We start from the raw sequence: 19,746 nt of genomic DNA, 5'->3' as shown, positions 1-19,746 counted from the left end.
TCCGTCTTCACAACGACCCGGGGATCCACGATCGAACGCCTGTGACTGCTGGAACGGTATATAGGGAAAGCCGGAAAATGGCTGCAGCAGTCCATCCCTCCATCCATCAATCTTCAACCGCTTATCCGTAGTCGGGTCGCGGGGGCCAACAGCACCACCAGAGAGCTCCAGACTTCCCTCTCCAGAGCGACATTAGTGACTTCCTCCTGGGGGGATCCAGAGGCGTTCCAAGGCCAGTGAGTCGATGTAATGCCTCCACATGCGCCTTGGTCCTCCTCCCAGTGGGACGTGCATCGAGGACCTCCCTAGAGGCATCCTAACCAGATGCCCCGAACCACCTAAGCTGGCTTCTTTCCAGGCGAAGGAGCAGCGGCTCTACTCCGAGTCTCTCCGCGTGACTGAACCTCTCACCCTATCTCTAAGGGAGATGCCAGCCACCCGTCGGAGAAAACTAATTTCACTCCAAACTCATTTCGGCCTCACTCACTTGCATTCTGCGACCTTATTGTTTCGGTCATGACCCGCACACTCAGTTGTGTTATTTATGTATTCACTCTGGCAGTGACTGAGTCGGTATATGGGGCCTTACGGTGGCTGTGGCTCTAAGCTCCACCCTCTGCGTGCAGAGGGGACAGGTGGTCCTCACGGCCGTCAGCCAGTGGTCCACGCAGGCCGCGTGGAAGGCGTGGGCGCAGGGCAGCGTGCGCAGCGCGTCCCCGGGCTCGTACTCTGCCAGGCAGATGGCGCAGCAAGGGTCGCCGCCGTCGCCATCGCCGCCGTCGTCCGACCGGTGGTACGCGTGGACGGGGAGGCTCCTCAGGAGGGCGTCGCCGCGTCTCCGCCGGGCCCGCCGGCCCCAGAGGTCGAGCGCGAACGGCGCGGCGCCGAACGCCGCGCTGAACACGGCGAAGTTGAAGAAGAAGAGGCCGAGGCAGCTCCACAGGACGGCCGGCAGGACGCGTTGGGGGTCCACGACGACGGGGAGGAGGAGGCAGGTCCTCAGGACGGCCGGCAGGGCGCGTCGGGGGTCCACAACTAGGACCACGTCGTAGCCGCAGCTAACCGCCTCTCTGCCGCCGCCCGTGAACCCGAGCGCGGCCGCCGTGTCCGTCCGCACGCACAGCTGCAGGACCCGGAGCGCGTCGGCGCGGGGAAACGCGTATTTGTGCAGAGCGAGGTGGTCCGCGGGGGGGGGCCGCCCCTCCGGGACTTCGTGAGCGCCGAGCACCTTGAGGTCAAAGGTGCACCGGACGCCCTGCAGGAGGACAGAGGAGGAGGAGGAGGAGGAGGAGGAGCCACCGGACGGGGGCGTGGCTGCCGCCGCCGCCGCCACCTGCACAACGGGCCAGAAGTAGCAGGCGCTCTCGGCCCGGGCCAGAAGCACCGGGACATCCCGGGGGAGGTCCCTGACGACCACCACGACCGACAGCAGGCCCACTGCGGCCAGGAGGAAGGAGGTGAGGCCGACGATGTGTTTTACGGAGAGCATCACGCTATAAGAACTTAAATGAAAAATGCCGTTAAAGAGCTTATATATATATCGCCCAAACTCTCCCGAGGTGCCATGGCTGCGAGCTCATTGGATGGAGAAAGCGTGACGACATGGCAGACCAGCTCAGTGGCCTTGTGGTTAGAGTGTCCGCCCTGAAACTGAGAGGTCGGGGGTTCGATCCCCAGGCCGGGTCATAAACAAAGACTGTAAAAATGGGACCCCTGCTTGGCACTCAGCATCAAAGGGTTGGATGGGGGGGGGTCAAATCTACTAATCAAAATATTCCCGAGCGCGGCACGGCTGCAGCTCACCGCTCCTTGGCTGCGGCTCACCGCTCCAAGAGATGGGTCAAATGCGGAGAACAAATTTCACTGCCGTAACGTGTGTGTGACAAATCGCATGACTTTGACACACCTGCTGACGTCGGAGAGGACACACCATGCTGACGTGGGAGAGGACACACCATGCTGACGTGGGAGAGGACACACCTGCTGACGTGGGAGAGGACACGCCTGCTGACGTGGGAGAGGACACACCTGCTGACGTGGGAGAGGACACACCTGCTGACGTGGGAGAGGACACACCTGCTGACGTGGGAGAGGACACACCATGCTGACGTGGGAGAGGACACACCTGCTGACGTGGGAGAGGACACACCTGCTGACGTGGGAGAGGACACACCATGCTGACTTCGGAGAGGACACACCATGCTGACGTGGGAGAGGACACACCATGCTGACGTCGGAGAGGACACACCTGCTGACATCGGAGAGGACACACCTGCTGACGTGGGAGAGGACACACCATGCTGATGTGGGAGAGGACACACCATGCTGACGTGGGAGAGGACACACCATGCTGACGTGGGAGAGGACACACCATGCTGACGTGGGAGAGGACACACCATGCTGACGTGGGAGAGGACACACCATGCTGACGTGGGAGAGGACACACCATGCTGACGTGGGAGAGGACACACCATGCTGACGTCGGAGAGGACACACCATGCTGACGTGGGAGAGGACACACCATGCTGACGTGGGAGAGGACACACCATGCTGACGTGGGAGAGGACACACCATGCTGACGTGGGAGAGGACACACCATGCTGACGTGGGAGAGGACACACCATGCTGACGTCGGAGAGGACACACCATGCTGACGTGGGAGAGGACAGACGACAGAGATTGCATGCATGGCCACACTGTGTCCGAGCCGAGGTTCACATGGAACACACAGCTTGGTTTAGATACCCTGTCAGGGTCAGAATCAACTTCATTGTCTCATCACAGTTTCACAAGTAATGCAATCACACCCGTGTGAAGTGGGGGGGGGGGCGCTCTGATACATCATCATACATCATCTTTGACCTAATTTCTTCGTTAATCGTTCGTGTATTTTTTCCCCCCAGAAATGCAAGAAGGGGAAGAAGCGAGAACCACGGTAGAAACGAATACAGTTTGAGCGCTTTTGCCACAGAAAGTAGCCTATACAAGTAAAGAGTTTCCGATCATTTAGAGAAGTTTGTTTCACAAACGGCACAGCCGCTGGGTTTTCCCTTATCGTATTTACAGGCTGTATATACAGCCGTACAAACCAAATAAGGGTCTCTGTTTCCACAAATGGAATTTTATTCTGTGAATAAAAAACGTTTCGGAGATGCAACGTGCGGGTCATGTACGTCACACCAAAGGCCAATCGTGACTTCTTGTTTGTTGATCTGTACACACACACACACAAGCACAGGCGCACACACAGACACACACACACACACACACACACACACACACGCACACACGCACGCGCATGTTCTCTATCATTATGTGTGTGTATAGGGGCCATGTTCTCTATATATATATGTCCCCATGTGTGTCTACTCTATAGGGGCCATGTTCTCCATGTCGGCCTCCGTAGAGGCCTTGTGCATTCTGATCGGTGGGCTCGTCTTCAACGGCCTGTACCCTCTCACCTTGACCACCGTCACTGGGATGCCCTTCGTCGTCATGGCAACGCTCATGCTCGTGCTGTTCATCCTCTTGCAGTAAGTGTGCACGCACGCACACGCGCACAGTCACTTAACACACTCACTAATTCTGCACAAACACATGATGTACTACTGAATGCTATACTCTGGCCTAAAAGCCATTGGCAAGTGAAACGTTCAGAATGTGTCATCTTAATGACACGGGAAATAATAAGGAATAATTAGGGAATGCATCAAGCGGTCGCAGCTGCCTGCAGTAATTGTCATAATGCCGAGTGGCCCGCAGTGTCACACTATACTCCGTTCTGTGTGCAAACGGTGCGCATGCTGCTCAGTTAACCCTGAGCATTGTTCAAAAAAAAGCGAAAAACAATTGTCTCTTTGAAGGCTATAATTATTACCAGTGGTGGAAACTAGGGTAAAGGCATAGGAATTCCACAATGTATAGAAAATACATGCAATCATGAGTTATGTTATGTTATTCAAGAGTAAAAGTCCAAATACATCAAAATACTTAAAAGGATCACTACCTAATACGAATGATGCCTTAATATGTTATTCTTGCCCTCTATGAGTAAAATTAGAAATTAGAAACAGACTGTAACGCAAGTGCTTTAAAGGTGTAGTGAAACGGTGAAATGGTGGGCATTTTATTTTGACGTTTCAGCTTGAAACGCTGGCTCTGAAGTTTCTGAACCAATCAGAGCGTCGCATCCCTCCAGGCTATGGGGTATAAGTCCGTGACTTCCTCTCACGTGCGGTGCCGTTTGTAAACAAAGTGACAGAGAGACGAGGGGCAAAGGGCCAAGCCAGGGGATTATTTCTAACCTATACACAGCCTATATGCATATTTCAGCGTGATGATTACGTTTAAAACGAGTACTACACTGTCTGGATGTTATCTTGAATGAGTTTAACGGAGTAGTTCTTTAATCAAAACCAGCTGTGTTGGAGGACATTGAAGCAATGGGAATCAATCATTTTTATTGGCTTTCATTGATGTCTATCCCTACACGTCATCACGCAGCACATTTTCGTTTTCAGGAAGTAATTAAAAAAATCACACACGTGTGAACTGAGTGGTGCAATTCCCCCCCCCCCCCCCCCCTCTCTCTCTCTCTGTCATTAGAGACACAGCACTACCCCTCTCTCTGTTTCTGGCGCCCCCTACTGCTATTAATAAGTCACATACTCGTGCTCATTCAGGTACACAAACAAACAGGTACACAAACAGGTACACGGACAAACAAACAGGTACACAAACAGGTACACGGACATTGCTGGTTGTAGGAGTGGTTGCACCACTCAAAAATATTTATATTATATATATTGCCCATATGATGACCACGAATATGGTCTTTCACTGCACCTTTCAATATTTTATTTATTTTAGAAATAGTGTGTCTTTCACTCAATAGGGGCCGTGGCACGTTGCTGATGCTATGTTATGACCATGTGTGCTGTGGTCCAGCCCTATGGAATACATAACAAAATACTAAAAGTAGTGCAGAATACTATATACTAACTATACTCAGGCAGTCAGGCATGCGGGCAGGGCAGGCAGGCAGGCAGGCAGGCAGTTTTGCATATAGAATAGGAAGGTAATCACGCAACAATGAAGCGTAATTGTGATGAGACGCCATTTGGATTAAATCTACCTTGATGTTTGTGCGTGTGTGTGTGTGCGTGCGCGTGTATCTGTCTGTGACTAATGACTCTCCCGGCCTTCTCGTGGAGAGTGAAGCGTTCCTTCTGTCTCGTATAAAACTTTTTGGTTCTAGATTCCATTAGCTTTTAGCGGATTTTAATTGGTTTGGATGATGTTTGTGTGTGTCTGTGTCTGTGTGTAAACAAGTGGGTGTGTGTGTATTTTCTTTCATTAGATTCTGATTTTTAATTGGATAGAGTGTCGTACCATGCAGAGCGACACCACTGACCTCACTGAGGAGATGGCGAAAACAAGCCCAAAACTGTGTGTGTGTGTGTGTGTGTGTGTGTGTGTGTGTGTGTGTGTGTGTGTGTGTGTGTGTGTGTGTGTGTGTGTGTGTGTGTGTGTGTGTGTGCGTGTGCACGTGCGTGTGCGAGCGCACACGCGTGGTTTGGAATCATATTCGAGTGCAAGTCGTGGTCAGCAAGTTAATTTTTTAAATGTTGATCCATCATGCATCACTGCCTGCATATTAGACATGGCTAATTTGATTCCTCCCAAACTTTGCAGCTAGAAACTTGTTTTCGCATACTTTCCGTTTACTGTATAGGACGTGCAGCTAAATGGTCATTTGGTCCATACACCGTGGGATGTATTTTATGCGGTGTCAAATATTTACTGCAAACTAAATGACGGTGTTTATAGCCTCTTATCTGGGTTCTCTGGTGCATACAATAATACAATATGCAGTGTTATATTTCATCCATTTGACCAGAGCATATACACGTATATTTTGATGAAGGCCCCGAGGCTGATTCTATACAAATGCCTTCTATACCTCTAGACCAGCTGACATGTTGTGTATTTATTTGAACCCGCCATCTGAATCTTCTGTGCCAGGGACCCCCCAGAAGAGAGAATCCTATAAACCAAATGATTACAAAAAAAAATTCAAAACGCTTTCTAAATTGTTCGATAATAGGTTAATCTTACAATAAATTCACGGGGATCTGTTAGTTTACGTATATATGTCGAGAACCGTTGGACCGGCCGACTTCAAACTCCGCCCGTACAGCCGGAAGGACTCGATTGGGATTGCCATGGCAACCCCCAGCCTATGATTCATTTGGCGAACTCCCCACACCTGCCATTTGATTAGTGATACTGCCTGCTCGGTCCACTTTTCACAGTCCACGTGTTCGCTTGAAAAAAAAACACATGCATATATAAATTATGGAGGATCTGGTCCGCGGCACACTATATAAATACATTTGTACGATACAAAAACCAACAGCGTTTGAGAACCACTGCTGTAAGAGGAGTGACCCGCCTCGCCTCCATCTCCAGCCGTTTGCTGCCGGTGGGCGAGTTGCCAAAACGCAAGCATGTGTTTAACCCATTTTAGACCTGAGGTCGATTCTACAAATGTCTTCTAAATCCTGACAGTTTTCAGAAAAACGCATGTTTCTATGTGTCAGTGGTGCTCAAAGTCTTTCATGTCAAGGAAACCCAAAAACTGTATATATATTGGCCGCCCTGCACCCCCCTCTGAACATATGTAGTTCCAGGGCAAATATTTTAGTTAAAAACGTTCGCTCTGAAAGAAGATGTATATTCAAAGATTTGCGCCACATTTTCAGGATTTTTCAAAAAATAGCAGACCTACAAGCTCGTAGCGCGGCACTCGGTGCCGCGCTATGAGCTTGTAGGTCTGCTATTTTTCAATAGCTAAAGTTTAAAATAGCGAATGTTTTAAAACACCAAATGGGGTTCCCGGTCAGAATGGGTTAAATGTCTAAACGCTCTCCAAGCCCCTTCCACGTTGCTTCAGTTGGTTCAGTTCCCCTCTCTCTGTACCGTGTCAGACAGACTCACAGAGGTTGGCGGCTTGCACATAAAATATAAATTTCACACACTTCTACACCTGTAAGTCTGTGATGTGTCAATATGAATACAGTCTGAGAGGACTAACAGGTGGCAGTCGAAGCCCATAATATGTCAAGTGTGGGCAATGGGGCATGCATATTATTAAATATGCATAAACATGATAATATCGCTTTGAATGTTTCATTGGTTTCTATTTTCATTTTAGTTTAGACTTTGTTTTAAAATGTGGTTTTCAAAGTGGGTTGGATAGTTGATTTATTTGGGGTTATCTTTAAATTTGGGTTTAAACTAAAGGAGTGCAATCTCAGCCTGATGGCCTAAAAAAAAAGTCTAATATCTTCCCCGAGTCTCAGGGTTTAACGTAGCCCCCCACCACACGTATAAACGGAAGCCTACTTTGTGGCCAAAGGGGGATTTTGTATCCACCGGGAAAAAAATACTTTTAGTTACTCCACTGCGCCTTCTACCGATATTGCCCAGAGAACTGCCTCATAGAGAATATTTTTCTCAGAGTGCGTCCACTAAGGAAAGTAGGCTTTCTAATGACACGACCCGCCTTTGTTTTGGTGAGTAGCAAAAACATTCTTTTTATTTACGCTAAAGAGGAGAGGCTGGTCTGATTTCGATTTGAGATTTAAAACCTGAAAGTCCCATATAGCCTTATACGACGCAGGGCAGAATCGTAGAAATAGTAGAAGGCTATATATGGACCAGAGCTACCCCAGGGTGGAGCTTCGGTCGTTGGCACTCCTAACAATCGGGAGGTATTATCATGACGTTGTGAGTGTGCTGCTATACAACGGGAGGTATGCATGACGTTGTGAGTGTGCTCCTATACAACGGGAGGTATGCATGACGTTGTGAGTGTGCTCCTATACAACGGGAGGTATTATCATGACGTTGTGAGTGTACTCCTATACAACGGGATGGTATTATCATGACGTTGTGAGTGTGCTCCTATACAACGGGAGGTATTATCATGACGTTGTGAGTGTGCTCCTATACAACGGGAGGTATTATCATGACGTTGTGAGTGTACTCCTATACAACGGGAGGTATTATCATGACGTTGTGAGTGTGCTCCTATACAACGGGAGGTATTATCATGACGTTGTGAGTGTACTCCTATACAACGGGAGGTATTATCATGACGTTGTGAGTGTACTCCTATACAACGGGAGGTATTATCATGACGTTGTGAGTGTACTCCTATACAACGGGAGGTATTATCATGACGTTGTGAGTGTGCTCCTATACAACGGGAGGTATTATCATGACGTTGTGAGTGTGCTCCTATACAACGGGAGGTATTATCATGACGTTGTGAGTGTGCTCCTATACAACGGGAGGTATTATCATGACGTTGTGAGTGTACTCCTATACAACGGGAGGTATTATCATGACGTTGTGAGTGTACTCCTATACAACGGGAGGTATTATCATGACGTTGTGAGTGTACTCCTATACAACGGGAGGTATTATCATGACGTTGTGAGTGTGCTCCTATACAACGGGAGGTATTATCATGACGTTGTGAGTGTACTCCTATACAACGGGAGGTATTATCATGACGTTGTGAGTGTACTCCTATACAACGGGAGGTATTATCATGACGTTGTGAGTGTGCTCCTATACAACGGGAGGTATTATCATGACGTTGTGAGTGTGCTCCTATACAACGGGAGGTATTATCATGACGTTGTGAGTGTACTCCTATACAACGGGAGGTATTATCATGACGTTGTGAGTGTACTCCTATACAACGGGAGGTATTATCATGACGTTGTGAGTGTACTCCTATACAACGGGAGGTATTATCATGACGTTGTGAGTGTACTCCTATACAACGGGAGGTATTATCATGACGTTGTGAGTGTACTCCTATACAACGGGAGGTATTATCATGACGTTGTGAGTGTACTCCTATACAACGGGAGGTATTATCATGACGTTGTGAGTGTGCTCCTATACAACGGGAGGTATTATCATGACGTTGTGAGTGTACTCCTATACAACGGGAGGTATTATCATGACGTTGTGAGTGTGCTCCTATACAACGGGAGGTATTATCATGACGTTGTGAGTGTGCTCCTATACAACGGGAGGTATTATCATGACGTTGTGAGTGTGCTCCTATACAACGGGAGGTATTATCATGACGTTGTGAGTGTGCTCCTATACAACGGGAGGTATTATCATGACGTTGTGAGTGTGCTCCTATACAACGGGAGGTATTATCATGACGTTGTGAGTGTACTCCTATACAACGGGAGGTATTATCATGACGTTGTGAGTGTGCTCCTATACAACGGGAGGTATTATCATGACGTTGTGAGTGTGCTCCTATACAACGGGAGGTATTATCATGACGTTGTGAGTGTACTCCTATACAACGGGAGGTATTATCATGACGTTGTGAGTGTGCTCCTATACAACGGGAGGTATTATCATGACGTTGTGAGTGTGCTCCTATACAACGGGAGGTATTATCATGACGTTGTGAGTGTGCTCCTATACAACGGGAGGTATTATCATGACGTTGTGAGTGTGCTCCTATACAACGGGAGGTATGCATGACGTTGTGAGTGTACTCCTATACAACGGGAGGTATGCATGACGTTGTGAGTGCGCTGCAGTGCCTGCATGCACTCTAAACGGGGTGTTTCTAGTGACATTCGGCTGATCGTTGTCAGAGCAGGACGGAGGTTTGATAGTAATAAGAGCTCATGTCGGGGTGGAAACCTCATATGTCCAAAAAAAGAAAACACTACTTTTCCGGAGTCTAATGCAAAAGTCATATATACTAGAGCAGGGGGGGGGGGGGGTTCTCAACGTTTTTGGCTGGGGAACCCCGGGAATGCTCATGGCCATGTCTCCCGACCCCCGCCCCGCCCCCCTCCCCACCACCACCACCACCACCAATACAAATTGGCCGCGACAATAACCTTAATAATGGAGGAAATGAAAATATAAATAAATACTGAAACCAGATATAATCAAGGAAAGTTTATGCATTCACTGTAGTGTACTATGTCAACTCCAAAGCCATTCAGTTGCATTTTTTTTTCTTTTTTCGAATGGTGCAACCACTCCTACAACCAGCAATGCATGTGTACACCTATGTGTTCACCTATGTGTTCATGTGACTATGAGCATCATATAATGAGTACCAGTAGGGGCGCTGTTGTGCCATGCAGAAACAGAGAGAGAGAGACAGTGCTGCCTGTTGCTTGCTAATGAGAGAGAGAGAGAGAGAGAGAGAGAGAGAGAGGGGGAGAGAGGGAGAGGGGAGTTGCACCACTCTGTTCACACGGGTGTGATTCTTTTTTTATAATTTCGGGACCCCCCCCCTCCCCGAGGGGTCGCGACCCCCAGGTTGAGAACATCTGCACTAGAGTAGTTGTTCTCAACCAGTGGTCCGGGGACCACCAGTGGTCCTTGAAGGGATTCCAAATGGACCTTTGGTTTCATTTTACGCTCTTCAAGAGTTAACTTATTTTTTTACTTCTTCACAATTAGGGTATGTAGAATAATTGGCATTTTGAGCAAAAGTTTGCCTGTTATCTCTCCTGATCTCCTATAACCGTGGACAAAATCTTATCCAACGACAACAAAATATTCCAAAGTCTTGGGTCTGAGAGGTTAAATATAAATGTCATCAAACGGTGGCACGCGTGGCTCAAATGCAGAATAAATAATAGCCCCTTGATGTGAAAAACTGTTGCGAAGACATATTGAAGTATTGCGGCCGTTCATTCACTCATGACAACAACAGTATACAAAGTATGGGAGATAAGAGGTTTCTTCCGGGGCAGAGACTAGACAGCTTCATTTTCCGCTGTTGAGCCCCATAAGTATAGCGCTGTGCTGCGAGGCGCTGAAGAGGCTGTTATTCTTCCATAAATCAAGGTTACGGCCCAACGTGCACAAAACAGAACGCTTAAAGACGCATCCACTTTGGGGGAGAGAGATTGGAAAGCAGAAAGTGTGCCAGCCGTGCAGGGTGAAGTGTCTGGAGTTCTGCTGCGCCGTGTCTCTCGGCAAGCCCTTGGAGACAAATTAGCACGTTCACGTGTTTCTCACACTCTTGCATATCGATCCACGCGTGACGCTCAGGTGTTGTGTACTGGGTATGTATTAACTATATAGTGGAGCGCTACGTCTTTTTATATTGAATCCTGAAAGTAACAGAGATGGATCATTCAGTAAACCATGTAGCCGACACAAAATCATGCACACACACACACACACACACACACACACATCATGCATACATTATGTAGTTAGAGGGACCACGACAATAAACGAGTGTTTATTGTCTCCACCAGGCCGAAGGCATGGGGAGAGAGTATGTTTTGCACTCCGTCCGTGTGCGTCCGTCCGTCCGTCCGTCCGTCCTTCCGTCTGTCCGTTATCAGCTAATCTCCGGCACCGTTGGCCCGATCCATGCCAAACGGTGCACACACACTCCCTGGATGCCAGCGACGAACCTCTGCCCCAAATATTCCTCAACGGCCTGTTATAGCGCCACCATGAGGCCGATTTAGGCCAAACACATTGTTTGTGATTTCATCCAAATCTCACGCAAATCGGTATACACATGATCTCTGTAGTCATGTGATCAAGACGAGCCTGTTGGATTTCTCAGATTCTACACTGATTATAGCTAAGATTGCCTTCCAAAGTTTTCAGGAGTGGCCCGTTTTGTACAAAATGCTGCACATGTCCTGCTCATCCAGAATTCTATATCCTCAGAGATGCTATGAGTGAACTGGCTCTGCATTTCCTCAACAAAATGAAGACAATTGTTGCAAGAAACAAACAAACAAAAACATCATGTTTATATTACTCCTAAACATTTTGCCAAACATCACACACACACTCCTATCCTCCTGGTGGAGACCTTTTTCTAGTTTTTTAATTGTGCTGCATGGGACTGTATCACTATAGCCAATAACCTGTAATCATGACACAATCTGAGAGCGAGCAAAGCAGTCTGAGAAGTGAGAACCCAATCAAATCAACCCATCGGCAAATAAAGGAAAATCACACCCGTGTGAACTGAGTGGTGCAACTCCCCTCTCTCTCCCCCCTCCTCTCTCTCTCTCTCTCTCTCTCTCTCTCTCTCTCTCTCATTAGCAGGCAACAGCTGTCTCTCTCTCTCTGTTTTTGGCACAACAGCGCCCCTACTGGTACTCATAGTCATACTGGTGCTCATTAACGTCACAATAGGTGAACCAACACGGACATTGCTGTTCCTTGGAGTGGTTGCAAAAACATGACTACGAGAGAGAGAGAGAGAGAGAGAGAGAGAGAGAGAGAGAGACCTTTAACGAAGACCTTTTGTGTACACTCACATATTCTTCAGGACATTTCTAGAAATTTCATGCTTTGGGTATTCACAATAATATTAAAACCATTTTTTTTCCTCTTAAAGAGATAAAACCAGTGATTCTTGCTCAATGCTACACAAGATGTTATCATGTCCCCACATCTCAACGAACTGAGAGAGAGAGAGGGGGGGGGGGTGCATGAGAGAGAAAGAGAGAGAGGGGGGGGGGGGGAGGGGGGGTGAGAGAGAGAGAGAGGGGGAGAGAGAGAGGAGAGAAGAGAGAGAGGGGTGTGTGAGAGAAAGAGAGAGGGGGAGAGAGAGAGGGGGGGCAGAGAGAAAGAGAGATAGAGAGAGGGTGGGAGAGAGAGAGGGGTGTGTGAGAGAGAGAGGGGGGGGAGAGAGAGAGAGAGAGAGAGGAGAGAGAGGGGTGTGTGAGAGAGAAAGAGAGCGGTCAGAGCGCTCACACATTCTATTGGCCGCTCATATAGACGCACAGCAGCAATATACAAAACAAGAACAGAATCAGACTTAATGAAATAAATCCACCCTATACTATAGAGCAGTGGCCTGCAGCCCTGCATGCACATACAAAATGAAGCTGACTATATTGGAAATAATGCCACGGTGCCTTCCTGGCCATCATGACACACACTCATAGCTATAGGGAGTGCAGTGGCAGTCACCAACTTCACAGAAGAACTGTTGTTGTGATTGCCGGCAAAGGCATCGGTAATCTGGTGGTCTAGATATCTTCAGCGCTTTTTTTCGTCCTGAATAATAATAACATCCTCTCCCGCTGTAACCGGCTCTCCCTCTCCCTCATGTTCAGACTCATGAATTCTCGTCCTCCGACCTCCATATCAAGAACGGGATTGGCATTGCTATATATCGTGCTGCACAACTCGAGGCTGCCTGGCCACAAATGTATGCATTTTGTATCTCGTTATGATCTGTCTCACTGTCTGTCTGTCTGTCTTGCTCTGTGACTACAGACATGTGCTGCTGAGCAAAACCAAAACCGCCCGCCCAAGTTCAAACAACTATAGTACAACTATACACCTGGTTGGTTCAAAGCATGTCAGGTGATGCGCGCCGCTCGCGTATAACGTTATGTGAATCACGTACGTTATTGTACGTTATGTACGTAACGTTATGTGAACGGCGCACTGCGAGTATGCATGTTTTACTATAATCGATGTTAACAGATAGCCGATAGGCCATTGAAAATAATAATTATATGACCACCAAATAATTTCAGAGAAAATAATTTTATTCACAGAGGGTGCTAAAGCCCCTCAATCCCCCCCCCCCCCCCCCCCCCCCCCCCCTCCAGCGCCACCACTGTCCAATGGGCTGCTTCGGAACCAATGACAGCATGCCACTGTTATCCAATGTACTGCTTTGGAACCTCTGACAGCATGCCACTGTTATCCAATGGACAGCTCCAAAATCTCTGACAGCATGCCACTGTTATCCAATGGACAGCTCCAAAATCTGACAGCATGCCACTGCTATCCAATGGACTGCTCCAGAACCTCTGACAGCATGCTTACAGGCTATACTGTACAGTACTTACAGTAGCCTTGATGTGCATCCAGCCAGGGTCATTCCTATCATGTTAATTCACGCCGTTGACACTCGGCAGCTTTTGTAAGCGTTGCTAAGAGGTGTAAATGGGTATTTTTGATCGATACGCTATATCAGTGATACTCAACCTCAGGCCCGCGGGCCACATCAGGCCCGCGGGACCATTATGACTGGCCCACCAATGAAAATCTAAAAAAAAGAAGAAAAAAAAATCTGGAAAATGAAATAAAAAGTTATCTTTAATTACATTATTATAAGTAATACTATTAGAGTTGTACTATTACTCGAACGAAAATAAAAGCTTGGGGGGGGGGGGGGAGATGCAATGCAAATGAAAGACATATACTGTGTATCCCTATTCCCTGACATAATTTTATAGCTAAACGGACAGAATTCTATTTTATTTGAATGATGAAACCCAGCTGCCATTAATAGTTGGAAATGGAAATGGAAATTGCGGAAATTGCGGAAATTGTAATTGCGGAAATTGTGGAAATTGCGGAAATGCGGAAATGGTAATTGCGGAAATTGCGGAAATGGTGGAAATGGAAATTGCGGAAATTGCGGAAATGGAAATTGAGGAAATTGCGGAAATGGAAATTGCGGTAATTGTGGAAATGGAAATTGCGGAAATGGTAATTGCGGAAATTGCTCTTCACTTATAGCTATCTATTCTACTCATAGACAGACAGACAGCTACTCATGGACAATTGGACAGGCAGGAAGGCAGACAGCTACTCATAGACAGGCAGACAGACAGCTACTCATGGACAATTAGGCAGGCAGGCAGACAGCTACTCATAGACAGGCAGACAGACAGCTACTCATGGACAATTAGGCAGGCAGGCAGACAGCTACTCAGACAGGCAGACAGACAGCTACTCATGGACAATTGGACAGGCAGGCAGGCAGACAGACAGACAGCTACTCATAGACAGGCAGGCAGACAGCTACTCATAGACAGGCAGACAGTAAGACAGCTACTCATTGACAGACAGACAAATAACTACTCATGGACAGACAGACAGACAGACAGGCAGGCAGGCAGGCAGGCAGGCAGGCAGGCAGGCAAAGAGCTACTCATGTTATGTTATTATGTTATTATAACAGCTACTCATGTTATGTGCAATAATTTGTGCAGTTATGGAAACAGCTCTTTGTGTTTATGCAAGAAAATGTAACACATTTATTTATTTACATATTGTGTGCATGCACATTGTACTTTGATACATTTTGCGAAAATAAAGCAATTGAAAGAGAGAAGTTATCAAGTATCATTAATGTCGTAATTTTATCTACTGGCCCCTGGCCCCTTGCCATTTTTGTAATGTGGCCCACAGGTAAATCTATTTGAGTATCCCTGCTGTACAGTATACTTACAGTAGCCTTGATGTGCATCCAGCCATGGGGTCATTCCTATCATGTTAATTCACGCCGTTGACACTCAGCAGCTTTTGTAAGCGTTGCTAAGAGGTGTAAATGGGTATTTTTGATCGATACGCTATATAGACACACTCTCTCTTGTGCCATTCCAATTTCTTCACGCTTTCCTGGTCTTTTTCCTGGAGGTTTCCTGGGATGAAAAAAGCATGTTTTTTAGCAAGTTATATTCACTGTTTTTTTTGTTAGCCTTACTAATTCTACTGCTTTGCTACAGAAAAGAAGAGTCCATATAGCAGAGGAACTCTGGGCTATATATCTTGCGTCACCCCTTAACCCTTATCCCTAAACCTATTTGCCATGTTTTACTATAAAAAAACTAAAAAAACCTTTATAAATAGTTCAAATAGCCGATCTACAAGCTCACAACGTGTAGATGTAGATCGGCTATACGTTGAACTGTTTCAAAATGACTTTCAAAATAGTGAAAAAATGGCAAATTATAGTTTAGGGATAATGTGATAAGGGTGCAGGCGCAAGGTGGAGCCCTCTATATCTATTCAGGGGAAGATGTGAATAGAATGAACACAACATAACACCGTGGCAAATGAATGGCCCACTTTCTCACTGACAATGTTCTGTTCCTGGCAACGCACTGCCAATCTACTGAATTGCCAATGGAAGGACATGTGAGGTTCTCAAGCAGCACGTCGGTATGCCTGTGTGCGTGTGTGTGTGTGTGTGTGTGTGACGTGTGTGTGTGTGTGTGTGTGTGTGTGTGTGTGTGTGTGTGTGTGTGCGCAGCTCAAACAACTCTTGGTGTGGCGCTAGTATAGCCTGCCATACACACCCCGTGGTGAAGCTTGAGCGAAGATGAGAGAGTGCGATGATTCTTTTGATGTTGGGATGGAACAGGCATTCGGATTACTTAAGTCTCGCCCTTTCTTATTCCTTTCCCCCTCCCCTTCGGTCATTGCGCTGTATACTCTTCCAACGTGAAAAACATTGCTTGGTATATAGCATCTCTATGTGGGTTTTATTTTTGAGCGGTGCCTCCGCTCCGTTACGCAGCTATAGTGTGTCCCTACGTATGTACTGTATGTATGTATGCGTGTCCCTGTGTCTGTCCGAGCACTGAACGTTGCAACACGGTAACTCTGTCATTTCAAAGTAAAGCACAGTACAGTACAATGCAGTATACAGAGCACAGTACAGTGCAGGCAGTAACTAACGATAAATGTATAGTTGCACCGCTCAGTTCACATACGGTTGTGATTTTCTTCTTTTTACCACTTCAGCCCATTTTGGGCGGGAACCCATTTCGGTGTTGGCGTCATGTCGTGCTTTAGCTATTGAAAAATAGCAGATCTACAAGCTCATAGCGCGCTACGAGCTTGTAGGTCTGCTGTTTTTGAAAAATCGAAGAGCGACTGACATAGAAGACATCTTTAGAATCTGATCTCAGGTCAGAATGAAAACTGTCAGGATGTATAGAAGAAATTTTTAGAATCTGATCTCAGGTCAGAATGAAAACTGTCAGGACGTAGAAGACATTTTTAGAATCTGATCTCAGGTCAGCTCATCACAAGCTCATCACAACACATCGCACCGCGACACGTTGTGACAGAAAACAGCAAGAGCAGTCCAGTTGCAAAATAAATGAAATACAAATACCTCACGCACGCGCGCACATACACACACAGCGCGTATGCACACGCACAAAGCTCAATGCACATCCTCTGGCTTAAAAGCCTTAACGTTGCTTCGTAAATACCTTTTACCTGACATTCATTTGCTTTAAGGCTGTCACATACTAGTGTACACACACGCGCGCGCTCACGCACACACACACGCATGCACTCGCGCGCACGTTGCACGCACGCTCTCACACAGAGAGTGTAACAACTGGTGAAAGCTAAATGAGTTTTGAACCAACATCTTTAAGTGACTTCGATTCATCAACCTATCTTGTGAAAAGGCTGGCGCTCTCTGTGTGTGTGTGTGTGTGTGTGTGTGTGTGTGTGTGTGTGTGTGTGTGTGCGTGTGCGCGCGCGTGTGTGTGTGTGTGCGTGCGCATGTTTTCTCACATGCACGATCGATCCACTCAGTCACTCCATTGAGTGCAGAACCGTCTTTTTCTTCTTGGCCATGCAGTTCCTTATTTTCCTTTCTGTCTCTCTCTCTCTCTGTCGCCTGTCCCTGTCTGCTGTCTCTCCCCCCCCACCCCCCACCCCTTCTCTTCTCTATCTCTCCCTCCCGGTGTGAATTAACCGCTATAAACTCTTTCATATACAGCGGGTCTATTGCTGGCGGAGCGTCTACTATACCGCCTCCAGGGGAGTGCACAGCACAGGCCATTCTCATGCGTCTGCGGGAAGGGACTTTTCAAAAACCCCCACTTGGTGATTCTTAAAGGTCAACGTTTCCAATTCCCGAGGACCATAAGTGTCATTCTCTGCTGGCCGCCGACGTGCGAAGCGTGTGAGCAAATGCGCCGCTTTAGGCAGGGCTGGGAGAGAGAGAGAGAGAGAGAGAGAGAGAGAGAGAGAGAGAGCATTAGGATCTGGAACGGCAGCACACGGAGAATCTGAAATGCTCCTCTGAGTAGGATATATCAGTGCAGTGAGTATATATATATATAGCTGGAGTTCAGGGTCGTGTTGCAGTGTAGCTCTGGTCCATTATATCGTTATATCTCCTTAACCGGTCCCTATAACCGGTTCCTTAACCCATTGAGACCTGAGACCTGCAGATTCTACAAAATGTCTTCTTAAATCATGACAGTTTGAAAAGCCTGTTTCTATATGTCAGTGTTTTCGTGTCAAGGTCATCCCCCCCAAAAAAATATGTAATTGGCCGGCGCCGACCCCCATCTGAAAATATGTTGTTCCAGGGACCCAGCAGAAGTTTGCTCTGAAAGAATACATATATTCAAAGATTTGCACCAAATTTTCAAGACTTTTCGAGAGATAGCAGACCTATACAAGCTCGGTACCCCGAGCTTGTAGATCTGCTATTTTTCAATAGCTAAAGTATATGACACGATGCTTTAAAACACCAAAAAGGGTGTTCCCGTCCAGAAGGTCTTAACGCCGCTATGGTGTACTTTCAACTTCCTGCACCTGCAAAAACAAACACAACACTTTCGCTATATTACTCACCAACGCAAAGACGGTTTTGTCCGAGCGAGTGCATTCTCCGGGCACCGGCGATCGGACGCGGCGATCGGACGCTGCCGGGAGGAGGGACGGACAGACGGCCACCCCGGCCGGGCCTTGTCGTGGATCCATTGTCGTGCCTTGACAAGTGCCCATTATCGGGCACTTTGTCGTGCCCATTGTCGTGCCTTGACAAGTGCCCATTAGTAACGTCTGCCACAGATAGACTGGCCTCATAGCAGCACTGCACTGCTGTCTGTCAATTCAATTTGACTTGATTCAAAATGAGCTTGAGACATTTACATTGCCAAATAAATCAAGTGTCAAAATTATAGTAAAAACAATTGAAAATGGGTATAAATTATATACAGTTGGAGACTGCAGTTCTGTTGGAGTAAACAGAACTATATTATGTCACATTTGCTTTGATTTAAAATGTGTTTAAAAAGGTATAGCAGCTTTATCTGTTTTACATGTGCAGTGGGTCTAGTAGGTAGTAACCTGACTCCGCCAGCTGGCGGCAGCAGTGAGTTCCTCCTCCTGCTCCCATCTGGTCCCTCTCGGGCTAGCCTCGCCTCACCAGGCTTTCCGCCACCTCGGAGGAAAGCCTGGTCTCTGTTTCAAAAGTCTGTATGATCCTGTCGGGAGCGGATGATATCGTTACGTCATGTTTTTTTATATTTTATCCCACGATTCTGTAACCCATTTTTCACCCCTGTGTCAATCATCTAATGTGATCCTGGGCTCTATACACACCCTCCGCCAACCTGGGGAGAGCAACGGACTTGAACTCATGCTTCCTTCATGCCCGAGTGTCCAAGTTGCTCCTTTACACCTGACAGGGGGGGAGTTTCCCTGGTTGGACGTAGCGCGTGGAAGGAACACGTTATTCCAACCAGTTCCTTTCCCCTCCATCAGCCATGGTTACGTCATGTTGTAGTATTGTTTTTGTAGTCGACAGGCAGGAACAACAGGCGGCGGCAACTTCCTTTTTCCCTCTCAATAAAAGCTCTCGTTAGCCTGTAGCTTTTGTTGAGAAAAAGCGGTTTGAGGGAAAAGGAAGTTGTCCCGCCTGTTGTGCCTGCGTGTCGACTACAAAAAACAATACTATACAACATGACGTAAGGATATCATCCGCTCCCGACAGGATCATTATACGCTAAATGAAATGGTGCCCAGGCCACTCTCGGGCAGAGGCGATGCACTCCGGACCATTTCTGACCGGAGAGAGACGCAGCTGTACGCGGCCGCTAGAGGCGGGATCAACGCGGGACTGGT

General features: G+C 47.4%; 1 protein-coding gene across 1 annotated transcript in view; it reads left to right on the top strand.

The window, feature by feature from the left end:
- The window catches only part of LOC308329479 (proton-coupled folate transporter), a 96,562-nt gene that overhangs the window by 66,312 nt on the left and 10,504 nt on the right, over positions 1–19,746 (top strand). Inside the window, exon 11 of the mRNA XM_080783800.1 lies at positions 3,377–3,533. Coding sequence (XP_080639926.1) covers positions 3,377–3,533 — 157 coding nt within the window. The remainder of the gene's footprint in view (positions 1–3,376; positions 3,534–19,746) is intronic.

The sequence above is a fragment of the Protomyctophum bolini genome (assembly GCF_963924005.1).
Source record: "Protomyctophum bolini genome assembly, chromosome: 15".
Lineage (NCBI taxonomy): Eukaryota > Metazoa > Chordata > Actinopteri > Myctophiformes > Myctophidae > Protomyctophum > Protomyctophum bolini.
This window is presented reverse-complemented; position numbering and strand designations above follow the sequence as displayed.